Source organism: Ambystoma mexicanum, chromosome 3q (genome assembly GCF_040938575.1).
Source record: "Ambystoma mexicanum isolate Mex_15411 chromosome 3q, UKY_AmexF1_1, whole genome shotgun sequence".
NCBI lineage: Eukaryota > Metazoa > Chordata > Amphibia > Caudata > Ambystomatidae > Ambystoma > Ambystoma mexicanum.
Window position 1 is genome coordinate 1,262,381,553 of NC_090926.1, and position 27,054 is coordinate 1,262,408,606.

The following is a 27,054-nucleotide window of genomic DNA, read 5'->3' on the forward strand; positions in this document are numbered from 1 at the left end:
CTCTCTCTGGTTCCATACTGAGCACTGTGAGATCTTTAACCCTGAGAGTCTGTCCTACTGCACTACTGGCTTGCCGCTCGCTATCCTGTCAGCTTGCTCTCTACTGTCTTCCCCCCCCTCCTCTCCCTCCTATTCTATGGTGCTCTCCATGTCGCCTATCTTCTCTAACTTCTTCTCCATTGACTATCCTGCTCTCCTCACTAAATCTGGTAGGAAAAAGTTTAAAAAGGACATCCTGATCTCCAACTAAGGCCTCCCTATCGCTGATACCTACACCAGTGCCTCCTCCAAGGAAACTCTCACCGACATCCTCTTTTTGTGCTTTCGCCAGATCTATGGACCCTTCATATGGTCTCTGTGCTCTCTCCTTTCTCCTCTTCTCCCATTAATGGTGGCACCCGTTGGGATGTCCTCTTGGCCTCCTTCCAATCCTCTAAGGCCATCATTAATATCTACTCTAATGGGATCGTCTTGGTCCAAAGCCCTCAGGCCAACCTTCACCTCTTTGATAGACGCTTCCCACGCCTCATCAACTTCCTTTCCTCTCCTGCTGTCCCCCCTCCTCTGTCCGCGGCTACCTTGCCTTCCCCCTCCCTCTGTGCCCCCCTCGTGCTCCCTCTCCACCTCCGCAGTGCGGACCTCTGATCTGTACCCCTCCCCGGAAGTCCTTCAAGGATGCCAACCTTCTCCACATTGCCACTCTAAACTCTCGCTCTACTGTCAAACATTCCTCTGACATCTGTCGCCTTCTAGAGGAACTGGACCTTGATGTCCTCGGTCTCACTGAGACATGGTTCACGGCCAGCTCTGTCACCAGCTTTGACACACTCCTACCTGACGGCTACAAGATCATCTCCGTGCCCAGGCCCAACTGTGCTGGTGGGGGTGTTGCCCTCATATTCGCTGAGTGGATTCCTGCCACTGTCACTCCTACGCAGACCTATTCCTCCTTTGAATGCCTTGTCTGTCGACTCTCTCTCTCTCTCCTAGCCATTCCCTTACTGTGGCTACTATCTATCGGCCACCCGGGCAAATTTCCTCCTTCCTCTCCGAGTGGGCGGACCTCTCCTCCTCACTCCTGTCCTCAACCACTCAACTCCTCTTTCTTGGAGACTTCAACATCCACCTGGATGCCTCCTGTCCTCCCTCTGGACACTTTCGTAACCTCTGCAACTCTCTCTCACTCTCTATTCTCCCGTCTGGGCCGACTCATTCTGCAGGGCACACTCTTGATGCCCTGATCTCTGCTGACCTTCCTCTCTCTGTCCCTCTCTCCACTCCTCTCTCCTGGAGTGATCACTTTCTCCTATCCTCCCTCCTCACCCTCCCTACCCCTCAGGCAAAGCCACCTTCATCACTGCCACCCTCCTTCTCGGTCATCCGACCCATGAAGCGCGTGTCAGTTGGGGCTTTCGCTACCACCTTCTCGTCCCCCCGCCCCCTTCGGCTGACTCCCACCCTGGCACAGCCCTCTTCACTCTCCACTCTGCTATATCTGATACTCTTGATATCCTTGCCCCTGGTATGAGAATCCGCCTGAAGCCCAAAGCCAAATGTAACTCCTGGTATGACTCGTATCTCGTCACCCTAAAATGCAAGTGCAGGGTGGCAGAGAGGAAATGGCGTGCTTCATGTTCATCCTCTGACAAACTGGCCTGCCGCCTGCTCCAAAGGCAATACCGGCTCTCCGTTCTTACCAAGAAGAGAGCCCTTATCCAAGCCCACATCTCTGCGGCATCTAACAACTCGGCTGAACTCTTTAAAATCTGCAAGGAACTGGCCTACCCTGCTGCAGTCTCTAATTCTCCTGTCCCCTCCCAAGCCCTTTGCACGGCACTGGCCTCTCACTTAATTTCAAAAACTCCTATCACCTCCCTCTGTCTATTCCCTACTCTTCCCTACTCTTCCTCTGGCCCTTCTGCAGCCACCCTTCCTCCCTCCTTCTCTGCCTTTCCCCTTCTCTCTGCTGACAAGGTCTCCAGACAAGTCCGATCTTTGAAAGTCTCATCAAAACAGGTTCACCCCTGTTCCTCCAAAACTATCAAGGACCACCTTGACTCCCTGGCTCCTGCCCTGGCTGACTTCTGCAATCACTCCTTCGCATCTGGAGACTTCCCATCCCCCCTTAGGCACTCCCTTGTGCACCCTCTTCTTAAGAAACCCTCTTCCGACCCCTCCTGCCCAGCTAACTATCGCCCAATCTCCATCACTCCATTCCTGGGCAAGCTCCTGGAGAAACTGGCCATTTCCCAGCTTAATCTCCATGCTGAATCTGTTGATTGTCTTCACGACCATCAGTCTGGTTTCAGAGCTGCCAGAAGCACGGAAACTGCTCCCCTGAACATCTGTGAAGACCTGCTCTCCAACCCTGATTGTAACACTGTGTTCTCATTTTGCTCGATCTCTCTTCTGCCTTTGATACTATCAACCATGCCATCCTGCTGAACCGTCTCTGTGATAACCTGGGTATCACTGGTCAGGCTCTGGCATGGCTGACCTTTTTCCTCTCCAATCGACCATCCCAGGTCCAACTGGGGTCCTTCCTCTCTGACATCTTTTTCTCTACCTGTGGTGTCCCCCAGGGATCTAACCTCTCTCCCTGGCTGTTCAACCAATATCTGGCACTCCTTGCCCACCGCATCGCCACTCTCTGCCCCAACTTTCAGTGCTATGCGGATGATACCCAGCTCATTTTCAGACTACCCTCGGCATCCTCCTCTCCTTCCCTCATCTCTGAATGTCTGTCTGCTCTCCAGGAATGGTGTGCCACCAATGACCTCTGTCTTAATGCCAGTAAGACTGAGATTCTACTCATCGGCACACCCACTCCCTCCTTCCCTTCCTTGCAGCTCTCTGGCCGGCCTCTCTTGGCCCTCTTCCTGCTCCTACCTGTAAAACAAAAAACCTTGGGGTCATCTTCGACTCCACACTCTCCTTCTCTCCTCACATATCTGACGTCTCTAAGAAGTCACACTACCAGCTGCACCTCCTCAGAGGTATTCTTCCTTTCCTCTCCTTCCCCCAGAAGCTCACTGTCTCCAGAGCCCTGGTTCTCTCTAAGCTGGACTACTGTAACAGCCTCTATCTAAATCTTCCTGCCGCTACTCTCCGCCCTCTGCAACTCAACCAGAACAGGACTGTGAGACTTGTCCTTGGCCTCAATACCTTCAACTCTCTCTTCCTAAATATCTTCCTTCTCAAGCTCTTTGCTCATTCGCCTCCAACTCCCTCAGGGTCAGCCGCTTCTCCAAGCAACGAGTTGGGGGTAGACCTCTCTCTGCGGCAGGGGCCTCCCTCTGGAACAGCCTTCCTGCCTCCCTGAAACTTGAGGAGAACCATCTCCGGTTCCGGCAGCACCTCAAAACCTTCCTCTTTGCTTCTGCTTTCTCTCCCCCTCTCCCCTGCTAAATTCCTGACTGAAACTGCAGTGAATCTGTAATTGGGCCACTCTCACCGATCTCGGTCCCTGGCCCAGCCACTCTCTGTATCCCCACAGCCCCCCCATCACTTGTCTGCAATTATCCTGCACTTGCCACCAGCTGGCCCTTATTATTTATCCTGTTATTCTACTACCCCTGTACTGCACTTTCCCCTCTCCCGTTCCCCTTGCACTTTCCCTTCCCCCTCTGCCCATGCACTTGCGCGATCTGAATGACACCTGGCCTAGTATGATCGTTGTCTGTCTTTCCTTTTGTCCCCCCTCCCTGCCTCGTCGCACCTTGAAACACTTGTGTATAGGCGTGTTACAAATGTCTTATATCATATCATATCATACCTGACTCACTTGACTCAGGGCTGGTTTTTAATTCCCTTAAGGTTCACTTACCTGCTCTCTCAGCCTACACTACGTCACAACAGAAGGTGTTGTGGTGGAAGATACCAGTTATTAAGGCTTTCATGGAAGGGGTCAAGAGGATTCATCACCCCATATCTAATCCAGCTCCCGGATGGGACCTGAATGTGGTATTAACCAGACTTATCCATTTGAACCTATGCATAAGGCTAATTTCAAAGATCTTACCTATAAGACAGCCTTCCTAGTGGCTATCACTTCTATTAGAAGGGTTAGTGTACTACAGAACCTTTCAGTACTAGACCCTTTCATTACAGTTCACAGAGATAAGGTGCTTCTGCACACTCACCCTCTGTTTGCGCCTAAATTTATCTCAAGGTTCCATGGGAACCAATCAATAGAACTGCCTACTTTCTTCCAAAACCCTACTAACATGCCGAAAGAAGCCTACATATGTTAGATGTGCATAGGGAAGTCATGTTTTACCTGGACAGAATTAAACCACTGAGAAAGACAAACCAATTTTTTTTCGTTTCAGTGGCAGCTGGAAGAGAAGGGCATCCTGTCTCTGAATCAGCAATCTTTGACAAAAGGCAGCATTAACCCCCCACCACGCCAGCTCGCTGGTGTAGCGGGAGAAGGCACGGCATGCAGGCTTTTGATGTCAAAAGGCACCCACGGCGGTGGGCTAAATGCGCGCCTCTGCCGTGGGTGCCTTTGACAAAAGGCGCCATTAGCCCCCCACCACGCCAACTCGGGGGAGTCTTTCAAGGACTTCCCCGAGCTGGCGTAGCGGGAGAAGGCGCGGCATACAGGCTTTTGATGTCAAAATGCGCCCACGGCGGTGGGCTAAATGCGCCCCTCTGTCACGAGTGCCTTTGACAAAAGAAGCCAGCTCGGGGGAGTCTTTCAAGGGCTCCCCCGAGCTGGCGTGGTGGCAGAAGGCGTGGCAGGCGCCTCATTGCCATTGAATGCACTCGCGGCGGCGGGCTTATTCAATGACAATGGGCTGCTGACGTGCCCTATTCCTATCATTACCTCCTTGCCTGACTATTTTTGAAACTTTAAGATTCCTACAGATTTTTGGTCACAGAATGTTGGCATATATGCATGCGCCCACTGTAAAGACGGGAGGGGGGTGTCTGTACTCCTGCTCTCTATATGGCAGAGGAGAGGCACAGAGGACACCAGCCAAGATTCTCTATTATTGGTAACGTCGCCAATCGAGGACTAGCTTCTCAAGAGGTGATGCAGGCTGGTTCTTAAGTACAGTGTAGTCCCCAAGCCCCCACAAAGGAATGTCCACACACTGTATTAATTAAAACACGGGGGGTCATTATGAGTTGGGTGGTAAGGGATACCGGGCACCGGTAACGAGACCGGTGCCGGTAATCCTTTACCGTCCAATTCCGAGGTCCCTTAGCGGGAACCACAAAGGACGTGTGGTCGGCCCACACGTCCTTTACGGGTCCCGATAAGGGACCAGGGCGCTAATTACGGGCCTGCTTCCCCATTCCCATTGAGCCCTATGCGGGATCAAATGGGAATGGGGATTGGTCAGGTGAATGGGGACTTACCGGGTCCGCACAGGTCGGAATATCCTGGTAAGTCCTCATTCACCCAGACCAGACATGGACCCGGGTTTGGAGGCAGCCATGGCGCAAATAGCGTCATGGCTACCTCCAAACTCGGAATGAGGGCCACAGTCTTTATATAATTAAGGTTCAAGGTTATATACATAATCACAGTAACTCACTTTGTGCTTTGTAAATCTACAATGGCAGAATACTGGCCCCTACCACTAGACACAGTTATGTGTGGAGATCCCCCCACCTTGGCAACCTGTAAAATAAAAATATACTACAAGCCCAGTCCATAGATTGTTCTATAAGTATTATTTGCTACTATAAAGTTTCTACCACCCCAATGTACCTGGAATAGCAGAGTTCGACGACGAGTCGTTGACGGATCCTTCTTGCACGGCTCCCTTTAAAGCAGGAGCCACGGATCGTCGAGATCCCTCAAAGAAAGTGAACTTGGCGTTGAGGCAGCAGCTTCGGTCCCAGCTGTGCTCGTCGAAGGCGGAACAAGGACGTCCTGCAAGGAAGAGGCGTGCGGATCACCTCAATGTCGATAGTTCAGGACCACAAAGAATTTGTGAAGAACTGTGGCCCAACAAGGGAGTCGAGGTTTCTGCCGTCTATACGGTCTTTCGGTGGCGGGAAACCCACTGGCGGATGCTGCTCGGCGTGTCGACGGCCTGGCCTTCTCCGGCGGGATAAGGCAGACGGTGGTGCGGATGAACACGTCCGTGAATCAAAAGTCTTAGGCAAAGGAGCGTGCAGCTCCGGTCGTCAATGGCACGGCGTCAATCAGTCCCCGCTTCTGGGCAACATGGCTTTGACAGGCCTCCAGGGGTTATAGCAAACCTGTGAACCCTGGTCGATGACGGTGGACGGAATGTCCGATGCTTATCTTAGTTCTCCTCGGCGGTCCTCGTCTCCGGTCGGCAGCCTGTTGAGGGTCTGACTTACAGGGAGCTTCGGCGAAGGTTAGCGGTGCTTGATGGTCCCTCAGAGCACGGGAAGAGGGCGCCTAGCCAGGTCCTCTCTTGGATCAGTCTCGACGGCTCGGCAGCTTTTGGATTTCGGCGAAGGGAGACAGCAGTCAGCCTTCTTCTACAAGCTCGGCTTCGAGATTCAGCTTCAGTTTCAATGCCAGTTTCAACTCCAGCTTCTGAACGATTTCTAGCAGTGAGAGTCAACCAGATATACTAGTAGATCTCCCATTCATTCTGCTGGGTCACACTCAGGCAACCAATCACTCAGAAGGGAATTCAGCAGTCAGTCAGCCTATCAGGCATATAGTGCATTCAGGCCATACTCCTCCCTCTCAGACACTCACAACAAGGAATGTGTATTGGGACAAGTACCCAGCCATTCAACACTACACACTGCATTCATACCAGTTTCGTGCAGGGCTGTCTCAGTCATTGTGTCAAACACCAGAAACCAGACATCCACAACAAGAAGTGCATATTGGTCACACACTCCATTCACCTAGGTCCCACCCACAGGGTGTACCCACAGCAAACAGTCACTGGGAATGCTCCAGCCAGTCTGGCCTCGACCTCACAACAACACCGTATATGGAACTTCCAGCCAACAGCCAGTAAGGGGGAAGTGACAGAGTCAGGGCTTCCCAGGACTTTGGGAAAACAAGGTAACAGGCAATAGAAAGCAAGAGGCCACAGGGGCAATCTTGTTTCCTATCATGAATCAACTGATTCCAATGGCAGGGCCTGGGTATCCCAAAATGGAGGAAACTCAGAGCACCCGTCAAATTCAGCATGGAGCTGCCACCAGCCCATACCCTGCTCAGTGGGCCACGCACAAGTGCCCAAAAACATACACTAGGTGCACAGGGTTGTACCCCCACCCATGGGTGCCATAAGGGGATCCCATGGGTCTGTACACCAAACCAAAAATAGGAGGAGCTGCACTGCCAGGAGTCCCACATGGACTCCTGGGCAGAAAACAATACAGAACACAAATGAAAAAGGACTACAGGACAAGGACAGGGAGGCCCTGTCCCTCCAATGCATTTCCAGCATCACACCCACCCTTCCTCCCCGCTCGGATGGAAGGAACATAGACGTTTTACTACTTTCTCTCTTTTCTGTACTCACTCACGATAGCCATAGGGCTCCCTCACAGCAGAATAAATACAATCAGAGGGACCTTGACGCGTGAGGGATTTTGGGCACATTACACGTAACATAGGGATAGTGTTACAGGCACACCCATGTCGACGTCCTCTCTCGATTCCCGAAAGACAAGATGCAATACTCTGAGGTTATCACTGGGTGTCGGACTATATACACAGTATGTGAATCTAAGCAGATACAATCATCAGAAATGCCTTTACGGTAGGTAATGCATGGCATATATATAATTATTTTAAATAACTGAGGATTCCCAGTTTGACGATGGGGAATATTGAAGCATGTGAATCTAGGAAAGAGACCAATGCTGGAGAAATACAGTTACAGGTAAGTAAGGTTGAGGGGTGTAAGCAATGTCCATTGTTCTGGAAAAAAAGAAAAAGCCCCCACAAGTATTCTTTGCAGGACCCTGGTGCCCCTGCCTTATGCCCTGAAGCTTTTTATGTGAATCTGTTTAGATAAGGGTCCCTTGAGAAGTCCATTAAACATCTTAATGGAAGCAAGGTGCCCACCTGTCTTTTTACTGTGGTGTGCCCTATGTGAGAAACCAAAGGGTGTATCACCCACTAGTCCTCGGGGACTTGTCATCCAGGTGGCCAGGACATGGACATCGCTTTTGGATCCATTTACTGGGGGTGGACCAGTGTGGGAGAATCACCTGGGGGAGGGGTCTTCGGAGAGTGGGGGTCAGACAGCTGATGGTGAGATGTGGTATTCCCCCTTTTTTATCTACCCCATCGTATTTTGTAGGACTTTCCGAAGTCCCAACCCTCAGCCGCCCCCCACACTTCTTTTTACCCAAACACCGGGCCGAGGAAGAGGGTGACTGAGAGTAACCAGACTAACTCTCTCACATCATACTGGACATGTCCCGTTAATTGGGTCAGGCAAATTCAGGCACTTTACACGAAGTGCATACACCTGATACCAGTTAGCTCTCCTCACATGAATAACATACCTAAAGACACACTCTGAGCAAGGTGGTACACAAATACGAGCAGAACTTCTGGGACGAAGGCACACCTACTGGAGCAGAGCAACGGACAAGGGACAAGGGCACACCTACTGGGGCAGAGCAACGGACCAAGGGACGAGAGCAGCAGGTTGAAAACCCCAAGGGTTCCCTACTGGAGGTCATTGCCTCAGAGAGACCGTGAAAGACACGTGGAGAAGGTCAAAGCCCACAAGTGAAGATTGCATTGTGTTTCAAGGACGCCAGTGACCCTCCTGGGTGAACGGCAGAGTTGGGGAGGAAATGCCCAGCCTGTGGTACTAAGCTTGACTCGTGAATTGGAAATAGCAATTAGGAAAGAAGCGCACACAGCTGATGAGTTGGTAAGCGACCTGAGAGACTGGTGTGTGTTAAAGCGAATAAAGTAGCAACATTATATCACAAGTGAAGGCTGTACATGGGCCTCATTACGAGGTTGGAGGCTGCCATGGCGCTATTAGCGCCATGGCTGCCTCCAAACTCGTTCCGACTCCGCCCTGCTGAATGGAGCAATTACCGGTCCATCCCAAGGTTGGTGGGACCGGTAATTCCCCATTCACCAGGGCCATTCCCCATTCCCATTTGAGCCCCCATAGGGCTCCATGGGAATGGGGAAGGCGCTAATAACGGTACCGCAAATTGCTGTACCGTTATTAGCTCTAGAGTCCCTTTGCGGGTCCCGTCCTTAACGCCTGAAAAAAACAGGCGTTAAGGAAGGACCCGCAAAGGGAACTCATAGTAGGGCGGTAAGGGATTACCAGCACTGGTGCCCTTACCGGTGCCGGTAATCCCTTACCGCCCACCTCGTAATGAGGCCCCATGTGTGGATGAGACACAAAGAAAGGCAGACCTATGAATGAAGTTTGAGGTAAAAAGCAGCTGTGAGATCAGCGATACTAAGTAAAGTAGTGGTACGGCAAAAGAAAGTAGCACTTTCGAAAGTCTCTGTGAAAGGTACACTGTTTGAAGTTATAGACCGAACAAATGGCAAAAGTGAGTTGAGCAAGAGTAAACATATACTTTGAGTCGAAGTGGTCCTGCGATCGTCTGGAAAGAGAGCCACGCACATTTGAAAGTTTTTGACATCCGAAAGGGGTTCAAGCCCAATTGTGGCAGACCTGAAGTACAATAAATTTGGGGAAGGGAGCCCCGGTAAGTTTGTGTTGAACTGTGACGTGAGAGGTCTGAGCCCAACAGAGGGGTACCTACGTGAACTGTGTGCTGTAAGGTCTGAGCCTGGCAGAGGGGGACCATTGTAAACTTTACGTTGGAATACAATTTTGAAAGTCAAGAAAGAGACTTTAATGTGGAAGGCCAGGCGGTCCTCAATCCATGCTTTGGAACTGCTTAGAGTGCCAGAAACCAAGCCAGAATGTGTCATCCTGCCTACAGGGACAGCCTTACTCTGTGAGGTTTAATTTGAGGAGAAGAGCTGGTTCAACTACCTTTATTCTTTTGAATAATGATTTTTCCTTTGCAATTCTCCTTTTTGCAATTTTTGTACAAGAGATGGATAAGGCAGGCATTAGGTTTTTGTTAGCATAGCCATTTTGATTCGACGGACTCCACTAGGACTGTTTTGTTTATCTATAATGCCATATCATATCATATCATATCTCTTGACGGTTGAGACTACTCCCATCTTAGTTATAGGGCAAAATAAGCGTTTCGACGACCTCAATGTTTTCAAAAAACGTTTTACAAATTGTATCCATTGTGTCAGTGTCATACTTGTGATACCATGTCTTCCCTACACCTATGAAAGTTGAAAGAACTTAGCTGAGAAACAACAGAGCACTGTCCACTAAAGAGGAGAGGATGGGTTAGACGGGGTGAAGGTGGAGGAAGAGGAGGTGTCACACAACCGGTGCCTAACAAGTTGATCTTTGAGAAATCAAGTCTTCGGCTCCTTCCTGACATGCATGCAGGTCGGAGACAGCTGATGTTTTGAAGTGTATTTCCAAAATACAGGAGTGTGGCATGAGAGGGTCTGCTTTTCATTTTCATCTTCTTGCATTTCTTGTTTTCCAGCCTGGCGATGCTGTACCTTCTAGTGCTGGGATGGCCTCTGCAGCTGGAGAGCTTATCTGCCAGGTAGGATGGAACTTTATTTGTGAATGCCTTGTATCTGTTGCAGGCTTCTAAGGGGAACCAATGAATCTCCTTGGGGATGGGCGTTATGTGGTCACGTTTCTTTGTGTCATTGATGAGACAGGCTGAAGCATGCTGGAATGTCTTAAATGGCCAGGGAGTAGAGTGAGCAGTTACTGAACAGCTGTAAGTGGATCTAGATCACCTGGCCTAAACCCTGCCCACTCTCTTAGCCCTGCCTCTTCCTTTTTGCTCTTAACTCTTCGATCAATGGCGTCTCTCATCGGACAAAGAAAAGGGCAATTCCTCTTTGGACCTGTTCGGACAGGGAGGACCCAGGGCCCAAACCCCTTCTCAGACAACAGGTAAGCACACGCTGGCATGTGTCTTTTCCCTCCGTCCCAACAGGCCATCCCCTCCATCACCAGGCAATGCCAACGACATTGCCCATCCTTAAAAGCATGGACTCTGCAATGCAGCAACCTCACCCACATCAGCCTCAAGCCCATGAACACTCCCTCACCATCCTCAACATGTAAATTGATGCTCGCCAACGTCCGCTCAGCTATCACCCATTTAGCAGACATTGCCACCCTCATTACTACACACAACCTTGACGCCATCTTCGTCACCGAGACATGGCTGACACACACATCCTAGATGTCCTTGTCCCCAAAGGCTACAGCATCCAACACAGAGACCAGTCGAACAAGACAGGCGGAGGCTTTGAAGTCATATACAATACCTTATGGCCCTGCACCAGTCTCGACCTCGACAACAATGGCTCCTTTGATGTCCTTTCCTGCCATTTCCTGCTCTCCCCGATGGACAAAGTTGCCTCCCATCTCATCTACAGTCCACCCAAACCCAACACTGCCTTAGTTGGAGACTTCACCAACCTTGTCACCACCATGTCTCTCACGCACGCAAACATCTTCCTAGGAGACTTGATCCTCCCAAGCCTCAAGGCCACCAAACAGATGAAGTAAGCTCTCCTCAACCTACTCGACACTCTCAGTGTCACACAGCACACAAAAGACGCAATACACTAGAAAAGTAACATCCTCTACCTAATCATCAATGCACTGTTTTCCCTCCACTGCAGCTCTCCTCTCCCACTTGACTGGTCTGACCACCTAGCCGTGCCTTTCAACATCCTGCATACCACCCCAGTCAAGCATTTCCAGCAAACAAACCCTCGGATCCTTCAAGAACTTCCCATTGGAAATCCTCACAGAAGACTTGGCCAACATATACCCTACATGAACCGTAAACACCCCCAACCGAACTGCGACTCTTTATTGGAAGCACTCAACGCCACCCTCTCAGCCTCCATTGTTCAACACGCACCTCTGAAACAACAAACCTGCAAACCCAAACCATCAGCACCCTGGTACACGCAAGAACTCAACCTCAGCAAAAGAGTCCTCAGGAAACAAAAGTACCTGGCACCGCTCGAGGACAGCATCCACTTTGCGCTCCTCAAGGAACTCCGAGCAACCCGCCGACAACAAATCAACACAGCCAAGGCCTTCTACCATCAGAATACCATAGCAGAAGCCGGCAACAAAAGCAGATCCCTCTTCAAAGTGATCAAGCAGTGTGTCAACCGGCTACCGAACACTGCCCTACCACACTCCATCGAACAATTCACCGCCATCAACACCTTCTTCATCGACAACATTTTCAAGATTCGTCAGCACACAGACGCCAGCTCTGCATCTACAGACCCACCTCACGTCCCTCCTTGCAAAACCTCCACACCCTGGACAACATTCAAGACACTCTCGACAGAGGACCTGATCGAAACGCTAGCTGTCCTGAAAGCCACATCATATACAGACATCCTCCCAGCATCCATCCTCAAGTCCCTCCCAACAGAAGCTCTCATTCCCTCTATGGATATAATCAACAGCTCCCTAACTCAAGGCACCTTCCACTCGACCCTAAAGACAGGACAAACCCTCCATCTATTAAAGAAACCCACTCTGTTTATGTTTATGATTTCTGTTGCGCACCGGGTCCCCAAAGGCTTATGGGCGCATACAACAAAGAAACAAACAATACAAGCAATTTTTAGCACAAGAACAAAAATGAGCAAGAAAGAAAGTGTGTCCACACCAGTATGCAATGCACACTACAGCAAAGGCATGGCGTAAGGAAGACCGCCTTAACCGAATAAATGGTCAGATAATCAGATTACAGCAGGTGGATCCTCTCGGCATGTATCTGCACAGTCTTAGGAAGGCAGGTAGGGAGCTAGACCCACACCCCACCAGGACGCAGTCCTTATTGCCATGTGTACTCCAGTCTCTCAGGTCCATCCTACGGAGGATTTTAAGATCTGATAACTTGACCACACCCGGCCCCGTTCTCTCTCTAAACCATCTCTGGGTTCATGCCCATTAAACTTGTTGATATTCTTGATAATAAAGTTTCTTGGGTCCAAAACAAAATCCTGAGTGCACGTGTCTTCTATTTTGGACATCCAACATTTTCTAATACGCAGGTTCTGGGAGGAGCCCAACTTCGGGAGGGCCTTCATCTGTGTGGAGGGATTGTAGGCATCTTGAGCTGATTTCTGTGCCAATGCTGTGATCACAACAGATGGTTCCAAGATAGAGTTGACAGGGGAGGACTAGTTTGTGAAGCCGTATTCTTTCTGAGGGAGCTTGGATCCCCCACGAGTTTACTTAGTGAATTCACTAAGAGTCCCAAATCAAAGGGGCTTGTGCAAAGCAGCAGCTCCTTGGCAATATTGGCCATAAAGTCCGGCCAGTGATCGAGTATAGATTGGTCTAAGGAGGATGGAGGGGATCCAATCTCCTCTTGCGGGACCTCAATAGATGACTTCAAATGCTCCATGTTGTTTCCTACGGGATTCTCACACCCCTCGTGAACAAGGGGGCCAGCAGACTTGCTAGCGAACTCCATGGTGATACTATTCTCTCTTTTTAAAGCAATCGCAGGGGCTGCGGGGGCTATATGCAATTTGGGTTCAGGGCGCATATTCTGCAGTCTTCGTCTTCTCCGGGTGCTGAGGGACAGAACCTCCTGTACCCGATCCCTTGTAGGCGAGGAGAGAGAGGATGCAAGGCCAACTTGCCCTAATTCCATTTCCATCTGAGTAGGAGGACCTTAAATACTGTAGATAGGGGAAAAAAGGAACTACTCCTGGATCAAAAAGGCATAGATTATGGAGATCCCCTTAAGTACTAGTGGCCAGAAGAAAATTAAGGGTTCCTTGCACAAGTTGTGATTACATAATGTGCCAGCAGAGTGAAAAGCCAGCTAAGCGTGTGCACAGCCCCTCTCCAGGGCGAACTAGACCTGTGTGAGAGACTGCACCCCTCCTCTCAATCAGTCTCTTTCCTCCCCCACTATGCAGCCAGAAGGAGGGATAAACAAAACAGAGAGCGGTAATGAAGCTAAAGGTGCTCTGTATCTTTCTCCCCCGCGAACCTGCGTGTCATACCTCACGGGATTATTCCGATGCTCACTGGCCGCCGGATTGGGTCTGCTAGAACTCTTGGGCAGGGCACAAGTGCCGATCCTGGTCCTGGGCGCCGTTTCTTGGTGCTAGCAACTCTTGGATACTCCGACCACAACCACGGCCTCCGCGAGGGAGCTGCGCGAGGTTGCAGCCTACACGTCTGCCGAATGCCGCTGATTAGAGAAAGGGACCTGGAAATTAGCAGTGAATGTCAAGCCGCGCGATCATACCACCGCTTCCAACATCTGTCCATACCCTCCTAGGCCGCACTATGCAGTCAGGTTGAGTCAACTCTGGAACCAGACACCCTAAGTAACTATTGCCCATCACCCATCTTCCCATCCTAGGTACGATCATCAAGAAAACGGTAGCCGCACAACTGCAGCAACACATCATCACCAACAATCTCCTCCAAACCTACCAATACGGATCCAGAGCCGGATGCAGCATGGAGACAGCAACCATACAGGTGGTCGACAACGCCATCAACATCCTTGACGACGGCCACCCTTGTCTCCTGGTTCTACCCGACCTCTCGGCCGCTTTCAACACCGTAGACCACCAGGCGTTTACGGACAGCCTACATCGGTGCATGGGGATCAGCAACCTTGTCCTACGCTGGTGCAAGTCCTACATCGCCAACCGCAAGCAGTTTGTTCAGATGAACTCCTCTAGATCGCCAATGCTACCTGTCACCTGTGGAGGTCCGCAGGGTTCCATCCTCTCCCCAATGATCTTCAATCTATACATGGAGCCACTGGGAGCTCTCTTAGGCACACAAGACATCCACATCCACCAATACGCTGACAACACAGCAAAACCTCATGTTCAACCCCATCAAGGACATCCATAGGCTCAAAACCTGCCTCTCGCTGATCCAGACTTGGATGTCCAGTGCATACTTCAAGCTCAACCCTTCCAAGACCGAATTCCTTCTCCTAACCAACAGCACGATCACCCAGACATTGAGACCTGGCTATCAACCATGAACTCTGAGACTTCACACCCGAGCGCACCTCTTGCGCCAAGTCCCTCGGAAACAAAACTCAGACAGCTTGATATCAGCCCTCCCACCTGCGAAAAGTGAAGCCCTTCCTCCCTCCGGACAGCTTTAGATCCACCAGTCAAGTGTTGAGGGGGCCTCAACTCTGAATAACCCACCCGCCCCGACGCGTACCTCCGAGATGACAGATGCCACCCACTGAACCAGCCCTTCAGACCATAACTGGATGACATCGCCAAAGTAATCATGAAGAGGTGGCATGGCTGTACACACATATAGGCATTAGCCAGGTGCAAAAGAACTCAATGAACTGCTTGCAGAATCCTAAAAGCAACTAACATGAACAGCTATGAAAATAAAGATGGAAGCCACAGCTGCTTTGAAATGAATGGAAGACATTGGAAAGGCTCAAAACACAGGGCGAGGACTCACACTGATTTCCCTGAGAAAAGCAGAGCTAGCAGTGCAGTCGCTGTGCCCAACCTTGTCAAGGACGCTGGGAGACAGTGTTTCGAGTCAACAGAAAAGATGGAACACCTGCAAGGGCTGGGAGCTGAAATTCATTTTAAATGAAAGCAGAGAGCTAAATTCTGCAGTCCCTACACACGTGATATGAACCTGAGGAATAAGGCCCATTCATCCGAGGAAGTCAGAAACTGGTGTTGCCATCAAACTGAAGATAGAAGATGCACAGATGTTATACAGCATGAAGCTGGAGGCTGTAATGTCCTTGCTTGGGGTCGGAGGAGTCAGAGAGGTGGTAACATTGGTGGAAAACGGGCGGGACCCCGAAGCCATTCTCTCCACCCATTAGTGTACTCACATGCTAGTACATTTCCCAAGTTGAGAAGGATCACACTGGCTTCCTGTGGGTTGTGCAATGCGGAGCTACCTGATATGACCAGGGCAATCAGATTATCTTTGCCCTGTGGGATGTAAGTCCTACTATACTGTTCACCCCCTTGCCCAAGGTCCAGAAATGTAACTTACCTTGAGACTTACTGTACAAAGTGAATTGGTTAGTTGTAGTATATTTAACGTGTGGTTTTGTTTAAAGTTTAATAGAGGTGTGTTTATAACTGATGGTTTAAGAATAAATGTACTTAAATGTTTTTACCTGAAACCTTGAGTCAGTGTTTGCTTGAGTCACAGTAATTGTGGTCCCTTTGGGTAATCTCTGCTACTGCTCATATACTCTTGAGATAAGCCTGGCTGCTCTGCTACTGCTATCACTATAACTTAGTAGTACAGGCTTGTACCAAAGGTAAAACTTGTATTGCCACCTGTAGTCTTAATTGTGTGTAGTGGTCCCTAAGGGCACTGCACAGGATTCTGCCTAACACGCTCCATTATGCATCTGTAATGTGCACCTCTGTAAAGCGCTCCGTTATGTATCTCGATTGGTGTATACCTCTGTAATGTGTTACGTTGCTTCTCGAAGCTAGGTCTGTGCTCAATAAATGCCATACTAATGATAAAAAATAATAGTGAGGACTTTGTGAACAAGACGCTGCCTTCATCCTGGTGGGAGAAGATACTGCCTATACAATGGTTCTGAAGTCAGTGGTTCAAAAAAAGAGCCTGTTCTCCAGCATGGGGTCTGGCATGGATTCACATGCTCATGAATATTCCCCGTCGTCAGGCTGGGAATCCTCGGTAAAGAAAAAACCAGTATCAGTTTTGTTTCTGATCTGTCTTTCGTAGTAGTAACCAATCACTGATCTCTGCGTCATACTGACCACAGCCAATGACTGCCCTCTACCTAAGCCCTACCTCTGGCAGCCATCTTCAAATTTTTACCGCACGTTCATGTGTTGGGATCCTCGTGCTATTGCTCTCGAGCGTTAGTGCTATTTTTTTTCACGTTTTTCTCAAAAACTTCGTTTTTTCGGTCAAAAGAGCCTCAAGCTCCACCGACTCTCCATCCGATCAACGGGGGCCCGTGTCGGATTCGTCTACGCCCCTCAAGGGTGAAGATTTCGTCGAGCTACGCTTTTGGAGGACTCCAGAAGTTTCTCAGGCCCATCTCGGTCATGGCCCAGGAGAAGGGAAGCTCGACGCCCGGAAAGCTGTTCAGGGTCTGCCCTGGATGCCAGCTGCAGAATGTATTTAAGGAAGACGAACACTCCTTTTGTCTTTACTGCCTACATGAGGACAAGACGCACGTGGAGAAGGACTGTGCGTTTTGCGGCAACATGTCGGAGAGGACCATGAAGGACCGCCATCAACGTCTCGCCAACTGGCTGGAAGGGAAGAGCCCGTCCGGCGAGAAGAAGAGGAAGAAATCCGAGCGGTCTTCTAAGACCTTAGAGGACGCCCCGGCGACGGGGGTCCAACACAAGGCCAAGCACCGCGAGTCCGCTGGCACCGGGAGCGCCGAACGGTCGGGCTCTACGGGCGCCAGGCAGGGCGCACCCTCCCCGGCACCATCAACCACGAGCCAACGCTCTGGGTCGGGTAAGAGGAAGGCTGAGCACCCGGCGAAGCTCCTGGAGAGGCCCCGGTCGAGCTTGAAGGCCCCATCGGAGGGAGAGCAAGGAAGTGTCCCCCCCCTCAAGGAGAAGGCTGTGAGCGCACCTAAGGTGGTGAAAGCCTTAATCCAACTAAGGCCTCTATCGAGACAGTCGCGGCGGCCCTGGCTCAGCCTGTGGAGGCTACACCAGTGGTGGCGACTTCGGGGCCCAGAGTCTCCCTGCCGCCGCGGAGGGAGTCCTCTTTTATGCCCATCGACAGGACCCCCGTGAAACCTCCGACGGAGAGGAAAAAGGGGGGGGCAGGAGGTCATCGTGGATTCGGCCTCAACCTCTGAGGAAGAACTGATCGAGGTCTTAAGCCACGGCGTTGGCGTGGAAGAAGACCAGCCCGTCGGGAGGGATCCCGACGCAGGAGATGACGACATCGTCAAGGGTACCGACGGGGCCCCTGACTGCCCGTCGGACTCCCCTCTGCCAGCGCCGCAAGACAACTCGGCGGCCATTTTGTTGGCTATACAGTCCTTATGATCAGAGATAAGGACGAGACTGCCGTTACCAGTGGAGGAACCACTCCCGTCGGGGGACCCGGAACCAGGCCCTTCTGGCAGCCCCCTCCTAAGAAAAGAAGGATTCACCCTCCACCTCCTTTTCAACCGTCGCGCCCCGTTCAGCCCTCCTCCCCGTCCACGACTCGGGATGATACAGGGACTGTCACGGCCGCGACGGGTACGGACGACGAGGTGTACGACGAGGATCTTCCATCGTCACCTCCCACCCGGGCTTCCCCGCCCGACGAGATTGGATCATTTCACTCCATGATCGCCAGGGCATCCAAGCTCTTCCAGCTCTGCCCTGAGGAGAAGAAGAAGGAAGGTTTCCTTTATCAGCGGCGCGAGGCCAAGAGGAAGACGGTCCTCGCGGTACCTCTACTGGACGATATTTGGGATGAGGGCCTCGCCCTCCCCAAGAACCCATCCACGACGCCGGCTAGAAGAGACCGGTACGAGAAGAAGTACCGGGCCCCGGACGCGGCCCCCTTGTGCCTCCGGGCACAGCCTACCCCGGACTCCGTCGTCTCTGCGGCGGCCAGGAAGAAAGCGGGGGGGGTGCGGCCTCCACGTCGACTTCCCCGCCGGACGGCGAGGGAAAGAAATTGGACACGATGGGGCGCAGGGTCATCTCGTCTGCAGCGACGACGATTAAGGCGGCCAACGCGTTGGCTATCGTAGCCCGCTACGACAGGGAGCTGTGGTACAAACTGGCTCCCCTGCTGGACTTCCTACCGGACGACAAGAGGGCGGATGCCCTGGAGATCTTGCAGGAAGGTGAGGTGGCGTCGGACCACGTCATCACTATTGCGACAGACATCGCCGACACTGGATTTCGCCAGTTGGGCAACGGCGTGTGCCTTACGCGGCGTGGATGGCTCAAGGCTACTGACTTCCGTCAAGACGTACAGACCAGAGTCCTGGACATGCCGTTCGATGGGAACAACCTGTTTGGGAAAACAGTGGACGATTCCCTTCAAGCCATTAAGGCGGACACGGAGACGGCCCGGGCTCTCGGGGTTCTCCAGCAACGGCGGCCGCCCTTTCGGAGCTGCGGAGGCAAGGGCGCCTCCAAAGGTTCCGGCGGCGAATTTTCCACCTACCGTCAAGCGGCCCGTTCGTCGTCTCAGGAAGCGTACAGGGGACGAGGCAAGTCAGGCGGACCCCGCCGTCATCGCCAAGGAGGCCAAGGCGGCAAAGCCTCGTCTAAGCAGGATTGAACCGGCCGTGGGGTCGGGCCCCACCGAAGCACCCCGGTGGGAGGCCGGCTGGCGAGCTTCGTCAGCGTGTGGGAGTCCATCTCCACCGACCGTTGGGTGCTGGACGCCCTAGCCCAGGGCCACGCGCTCGAGTTTCAAAGAAGGTGCCCGCGCATCCCCCCTGTGGCCAGGAAAGAGCTTCACGTCCCTCAGCTTCTCCGGGAGGTAAAGGCGATGCTCAGGAAGGGCGCCATCAAACTCGTCCCAAAGAGGCTTCGGGGCTCCGGAGTTTACTCAAGATACTTCCTTGTGAAGAAGAAGACGGGAGGATGGCGCCCCATCCTAGACCTACGACGGCTGAACAAGTTCATCAAGGCACAGAAGTTCCGGATGGTCACCCTCCAGCACGTCCTGGGGCAGCTGGAGGAGGGCGACTTCCTGTCGCCGTTGGATTTGGAGGATGCCTACTTCCATATTCCCATCCTAAAGGGGCACCGAAAATTTCTCAGGTTCGTGGTCCAAGGGCGTCACTATCAGTTCAGAGCCCTTCCCTTCGGTCTACGGTCGGCACCCAGGGTATTCACCAAGTGCCTTGCACCAGTGGCGGCGCAGCTGCGCCGAGAGGGGATCCACGTCTACCCCTACTTGGACGACTGGCTCATCCGTGCCAAGACGAGGGAGCTCGCCGTGGAGCACACGGCAAGGACCGTCCAACTTCTCACGGACCTGGGATTCTCCGTGAACTACGCCAAGTCCCACCTGGTACCCGCGCAAGACGCACTGTTTCTGGGAGCGAAGCTCGACACAGTGTCCCTTCTGGCCTCCCCGTCGGAGGAAAGGACCAGGGCCATCCTGGGCAAGGTACAGCGGATTTTGGTTGCCGACTCGGCCAAGGTGAGATCCATCAAGTCCCTCCTCGGAATGATGTCTTCTTGCATCTACCTCATTCCCATGTGCAGGCTCCGGATGCGCCCGTTGCAGGAGTTCCTGGACGCGCGCTGGATACAAACGACGGGCAGCTTCGAGGAGAGGATCAACCTCGACGAGAGTTTCCGACGAGCGATCCGGTGGTGGGGCACCCGCGCGCATCTGATGGCGGGCATGGACTTCCAGACCCCAGGCCACCAGGAGACAGTGACCACGGATGCCTCCCTGGAGGGGTGGGGAGCGCACACCGAAAATCTGCACGCGAGAGGCCTTTGGCTCCCGACGGAGAAGTCCCTCCATATCAACGTCCTGGAGCTCCGTGCAGTGTTTTGGGCCCTCAGGTCCTTCCTTCCGTCCCTCAAGGGCAAGGTGGTGAGGATCTTCACTGACAACACCACCACCATGTTTTACATCAGGAAACAGGGCGGAACCAGGTCCCCAGCACTGTCCAAGGAGGCGTAGGACCTGTGGCATTGGGCCGTCGCCCAAAGGATGTTTCTGGTGCCGTTTCATCTGGCAGGGATAAAAAACACCATCGCCGACTCACTCAGCAGGGAGCTGCGCTCGTGCCACGAGTGGGAGCTACGGCAGGATCTAGTGGATCGCCTCTTCCGACGGTGGGGCACACCCCAGATCAACCTGTTTGCGACGGCTACGAACTCCAAGTGCCTGAGGTTCGCCAGCAGGTTTCCCCAGGCGAGGAGCATGGGCGATGCTTTCTCGTTCCCCTGGGAGGGCCTGTTCCTATACGCGTTCCCCCCACTGCCACTGCTGATCCGGCTCATCAACCAGCTCAAGAGGTCACGGTGCAGGATGATCCTCGTCGCACCTGCGTGGCCGAGGCAGATATGGTTCCCGGACCTTCTGGACTTGTCAGCGTCCCCGTCAATCAAGCTGCCAGTGGACGCGGATCTGCTCTCTAGGGAAGGAGGCGCCATCCTCCACCACGACCCGAAGTCGCTGAACCTGCAGGCCTGGCTCCTACAGCGCTAGAGTTTGGAGGATACGACATACCGGCCGACTGCAGAGAGGTTCTTGCAAAGGCCAGGGCGTCCTCGACTCTTAAATGCTACGGACACAAATGAAAGAGGTTCTCTGTCTGGTGCCACGCACAGAAGATTAACCCTCTAAGGATTACGGCTCCCCAAGTACTGCCGTACCTGTTGACGCTGGCCAAGGCTGGACTGGCACACGCGTCCATCAAGATTCATCTTGCTGCGATCTCCCGATACACCAGAACCACGGGGCGGACGTCCTTGTGGTCCCATCGTCTGGTGAAAGAGTTCATGAAGGGACTGTTCAGATCGTTCCCGCCGGTGAAGGCTCCGGCCCCGGCGTGGGAGCTCAACGTGGTGCTGACCAAGCTCATGGGACCTCCGTTCGAGCCTCTGCACTCGGCCCCGTTGAAGTTCCTGTCGTGGAAAACAGTGTTTCTTGTGGCCATCACCTCCGCACGACGGGTGGGAGAGATCCAGGCCCTTTCCTGCAAGGCCCCGTACTTGACTTTTCACGACACGAGGGTGGTGCTCAGGACGCACCCCTCCTTCATGCCCAAGGTGCCGTCGGACTTCCACCTCAACGAACCCTTGGTGTTGCCTGTGTTTTTCCCGTCGCCTTCGTCGCCGGCGGAGAGGACTTTGCACTCGCTGGATGTGGCTAGAGCGCTGAAGTTCTACGTGGACCGCACAAAGTGCTTTCGGAAGACGTCACAACTCTTTGTGAACTTTGGACCTGTCAATCAGGGGAAGGCTCTCTCGAAGGCTTCCATTTCCAGATAGCTCTCCGGCTGTATCATGTACTGTCATCGGTTGGCAAACCGACCGCTGCCTGGCCGTCCGAGAGCCCATTCCACCAGAGCGATCGCAGCTACCACGGCGTTCCTATCTGGTGTGCCCCTGCTGGACATATGCAGGGCTGCTATGTGGAGGTCGACGCACACCTTCACGAAATTCTACTGCGTCGATCGGGATTCCAGGGAGGAGTCCAGGGTCGGCCAAGCAGTTCTGCGCAACCTGTTCGCCTGAGGTGAGCCTGGTGAGGAGGTAAGATTGCTTAATGTTGAGTTTGATGTAATGCTTAATGTTGAGCCTTTGCCACCTCCCGTGGTTGTGCATGTGTGTACTGCTATGTATTCTTTATTCATGAGCATGTGAATCCATGCCAGACCCCATGCTGGAGAAGGAACAAGTTACTTACCTGTAACTGTTGTTCTCCAGCATGGGTCTGGCATGGATTCACATGCGAACCCTCCCGCCTACCCCTCTGCGGCTCTTCACTTGGTCATACTGCCACTTCACGTGCTTCCAAATCTGAAGATCGCTGCCAGAGGCGGGGCTTAGGTAGAGGGCAGTCATTGGCTGTGGTCAGTATGACGCAGAGATCAGTGATTGGTTACTACTATGAAAGACAGATCAGAAACGAAACTGATACTGGTTTTTTCTTTACCGAGGATTCCCAGCCTGACGACAGGGAATATTCATGAGCATGTGAATCCATGCCAGACCCATGCTGGAGAACAACAGTTACAGGTAAGTAACGTGTTCCATCTTTCATAGGCGAGTGATCTGCTACAAGTCTGCGGGTTATGTTCTGCTGGTGTGTTAGGTCAGAAATGTTTGCTTCTTTCTCTGTATATGTTATGTTATGTTATGTTATATGTACTTGTAAAGTGCACATCCGCCCGAGGGCATCTTGGTGCTAAGCAGTTTAGGGAAGACAGCAGTTAGAAGGGGAGGCTTAGAATAGAAATGTTTTCAGGAAATGGCAGAAGGCAAGATGGTCGACATTGGCTCGGCGAGCCAACGGATGATCATTCCAGGCCCTCGCAGCCGCCACAGAGAAGGCACGGCGACCTATCTTTGACAGTCTGACACAGTCACAGACAGAAGAAGGGCAGACTGAGAGCAGAGAGGGCGAGCCGGAACATAATGTGGAAATTTTTCCTGAAGATATTCAGCCCCACTTTTATAGAAAGCACGATGGACAATACACATAGATTTAAAAAGGATCTGCTTCTCGATTGGCAGCCACTGAAGCTGTCTGAGTAGCGGAGACATATGTGCTCGAAATGGAGGGTGCAAAATCGATCTAGCAGCTGTATTCTGAAGCAACTGAAGCCGATTTATAAGGTAACGCGCTGGCCAAAGTAGAGCAAGTTGCAATAGTCAACCGTGCTAAGAACAAGCGCAGCTACCATAGGGGTGTGGAATTGATCTGGGATAAAAGGGAGAACTTACTGCATGATGGGGGGCGTGGCTAAGTGTCCGCGAGTTAAGACATGCTTTTCGGATGCTCCTGCAGATCCGACATCGATCTGGATAAAAATGGGCAGTCTAAGCAGTAACTCTGAAGCAACTGCTGGTTAAAATATATGGGCACGCACCGGTACACACTCTGGTACAAAGCGCATGTAAAAAATGACAGCGGGCAGCTGAGTTTGAAGTTGAAGAAGCTGGCTGAGTTGCGAGAACAAAGGAGAAAAAACAATGCCATCCGCCCTAACCTACACAAAGGCTCAGCATAAGAAGTGCCGGGGACAGGAATCTCAGCCCCACGCTTCACATGTAATTGACTCGATGCACTGCGTAAGGCCAAAAGCAGCAACGCCTGTGTGTACACATTGTAGCCGGAGTAGCACGGAAGCCTGTTAACGTAGTAGCACGCCAGATTAAGAGATACAATGTGGCACCCGGAAGAGGCATGGATAATCGTGCGGCCGCAGTGAAAAGCATCCCCGTCAGTGAACGGTGCAGCGGGTTAAGTGGAGATAGCAAAGCCCACTACACGGGGACACGGACAAGAGAAGTGCACATTCCAAGGCGGCAGACAGAGCAAACGAAACAACGAGGAAGGTAAAACGAAAGGCCACAGCCCGCGAAATATTGGACAACGGCTGCTGGTTACATGGAGCGGCGGCACTACTAAGGAAAGGTAAAGGCACGGACAGGAGAAGTGCACATTCCAAGGCGGCACACAGAGCAAACGAAATGAGGAAGGTAAAACGAAAGGCCACAGCCCGCGAAAGATTGGACAACGGCTGTTGGATACATGGAGCGGCGGCACTGCTAAGGAAGGGTAAACAGTGGTGCCTATGGCCCCATTAATACTGCAAGGAGAAGGCAAACAGAGCACCCACGGTGTAGAAGCCAGCATCCTAAGTGGGAAGGTGACCGACGGACAGTTATAGGGGCCCTCCGCACAGAGAAAATCCCGGGGCCGCAGAGGCGAGACTGCAGTTACTAGTACCCCGAAATACCAGACAGCAAGGAATAAAGGCGCAGCACAGTATGCCATTAAGCCCTGATGGCGTAAATGCAATAAGAACACAGGCATGGCAGTGTACAGTAAGCAGCCTGGGATAACTGAGAGTGGTGGAGCTGGAAGGAGGGCAGGCTCATCCGGCCTGCAAGTTGAAACTTTATGGGCCCCTCTCACACAAGCGGACAAGTGGGTCCACGTAGAGGAGTGGAAGAGCACAATAAGTGGGCCCAACAAGAACAGAAAGCCAGGTGGAGAGCAAGAAGGATGCCAGAGGTGAAGGAGGGACACCCAAGAGCACAAAGCAGTCAAGAGGGCTTCGGACCTAGGATTGACCAAAGGGCCTCGCGGAGCAGTTCCCGAGAAGCCCCTCAAAGTTGGTTGACAAGAGAGCAATAAAGCTAGACGGAAGGAAGAGGGCCCTTGCACGGTTCCGGCCAAACAGGATAGGCTGGAGAAGAAATAGCGGGTGCCGGAATCCGATCCCAAGTGCCTGAGGTTTCCGGATTCGGCAGCCGGTGAGAAAACGATTGGCTAACCCGTCCTCGTTGTCTTCGGTCCCTCCGGACATCGAGGGGAACAAGATGATTGCCATGCGAAGGAAGGTGATTTATACCGAGGCGTCCACCATCAAGGCGACTAACGCACTGGCGATACTAGTCAGGTACGACAGGGAGCTGTGGTACAAGCTAGGTCTGATTTTGGAGTTCCTCCCCGACAATAAGAAGATGGAGGCAATTGCTCTCTTCCAGGAAGGGGAGGTAGCGTCTGATCACGCCATCACAGTGGCGTTGGACGTCACCGACATGCGGTTCTGGCAGATGGTGAACGGTGACTGGCTTCGTCACCAAGACTGGATGAAGGACACGAATTTCCACCAGGTGGTCCAAGCGAAGGTGCTGGACATGCCCGTCATCTGAGGTAACGTATTTGGGAAGGCCATCAACGAGTCCCTGCAGGCCATCAAGCAGATAAGAAGACGGCCAGTTCCCTGGGCACCCTCCAGCAGCAAAGTCGAGAAGGTTGTCCAAAGGTTTCTCCTCATCGTACAGTCAGCCTTCCTGATCCACGACTCTGGAAGCCTACAAAGGCCTTTCACAGGCCTATGGTAGCAGAAGACAGCGTTGCCACTGCATGCAGGGCAGGAAACCGGCGCCGAAGCAGGCGTGAACCAACTAGGATGTCGAGCCTCCACCTGTGCACCTTGGTGGGAGGCCGGCAGATGAAATTCGTCAGCGAGTGGAGAAAGAGCACCACCGACAGATGGGTGCTGGACGCTCTCACCCAAGGACATACCCTGGAGTTTTAGCACAGGTATCCACAGACCCTCCGGTGGCCCGCCAGGAGCAACACATCCCACAGCTCCTGGAAGAAGTACATTCTGTGATGCGAAAAGGAGCGATAGAGCTAGTCCCCTAATGACTCCCGGGCTCCAGAGTCTATTCCAGATACTTTCTGGTCAGAAAGAAGACAGGGTGGCTGGAGGCCCATTCTAGACTTGCAACATCTGAACAAATACCTGAAGTCCAAAAAATTCAGGATGGTCATGTTGCAACACATGCTAAGCCAACTGTAAGAAGGGGACCGGGAGGATGGCTATTTCCCCGTCCCCATTCATAGGCAACACTGGACGATTCTGTGCTTCGTAGTGCAGGGGCAGCACTACCAGCTCAAGGCCCTACCTTTTAGTTTGAAGACGGCCCGAGTGTGTTTACAAAGTGCCTGTCTCCGGTTGCAGCCAATCTATGCCTACAAGGTACACACGTGTACCCATACCTGGACGACTGGCTGATTCGCGCCCGCTCGCAGGAGCTGGCCCAAGGACACACGGACACGGCCCTCCGGCTATAGACAACTCTGGGATTCTCTGTCAACTATCAAAAGTCCTGCTTGACACCATCGAAATACACGCTATTCCTAGGTGCCAGGCTCAATACAGTGTCTTGCCTGGGGTCTCCCTCGGAAGAGAGGATAGCAGCCATTCTGGGGAAGGTGCTGCAGCTATCAACAACGAGAACGGCCATGGTGCAGGCCATCAAATCGTTGCCAGGCATGATGTTGTCCTGCATCTACCTCGTCCGGCTCTGCATGTTGCAGATGCGGCCCCTCCAGGAATTCCTGGACGCCCCCTGCATATAGGTGTCCGGAAACTTCACAGACAAGATTTCGCTCAACGATACGGTAGGCGTTAGTATGGTGGGGCATTCGCTCCAACATCGCCCAAGGCACAGGATTCCAGTACCGCCATAACAGGAGCTGGTTACCACAGACGCCTCCCTGGAGGGTTGGGGAGCATACACCGAATGCCTGCATGCCAAAGGCCTGTGTTTGCCAGAGTAGAAGGATCTTCATATCAACATCCTGGAGCTATGGGCAGTGTTCTGGGCCCGCAAGTCGTACCTCCCGTCCCTGAAAGGCAAGGTAGTGAGGATCTTCACGGACAACACCACCAGCACTCGATCTCCGGCGCTCTCCAAGGAGTCGCAAAACCTGTGGCGTTGGGCTGTCGAATAGGGGATGATACTCCTCCCTCTTCACCTGGCATGGCTCACAA

At 52.5% G+C, this 27,054-nt stretch overlaps 1 protein-coding gene across 3 annotated transcripts in view; it reads left to right on the forward strand.

Moving 5' to 3' along the window:
- Positions 1-27,054, forward strand: part of LOC138447850 (beta-1,3-galactosyltransferase 2-like) — a 583,663-nt gene that overhangs the window by 432,345 nt on the left and 124,264 nt on the right. For all 3 annotated transcript variants that reach the window (XM_069604278.1, XM_069604280.1, XM_069604279.1), the window contains one exon: positions 10,540-10,602. In XM_069604278.1, coding sequence (XP_069460379.1) covers positions 10,540-10,602 — 63 coding nt within the window. The remainder of the gene's footprint in view (positions 1-10,539; positions 10,603-27,054) is intronic.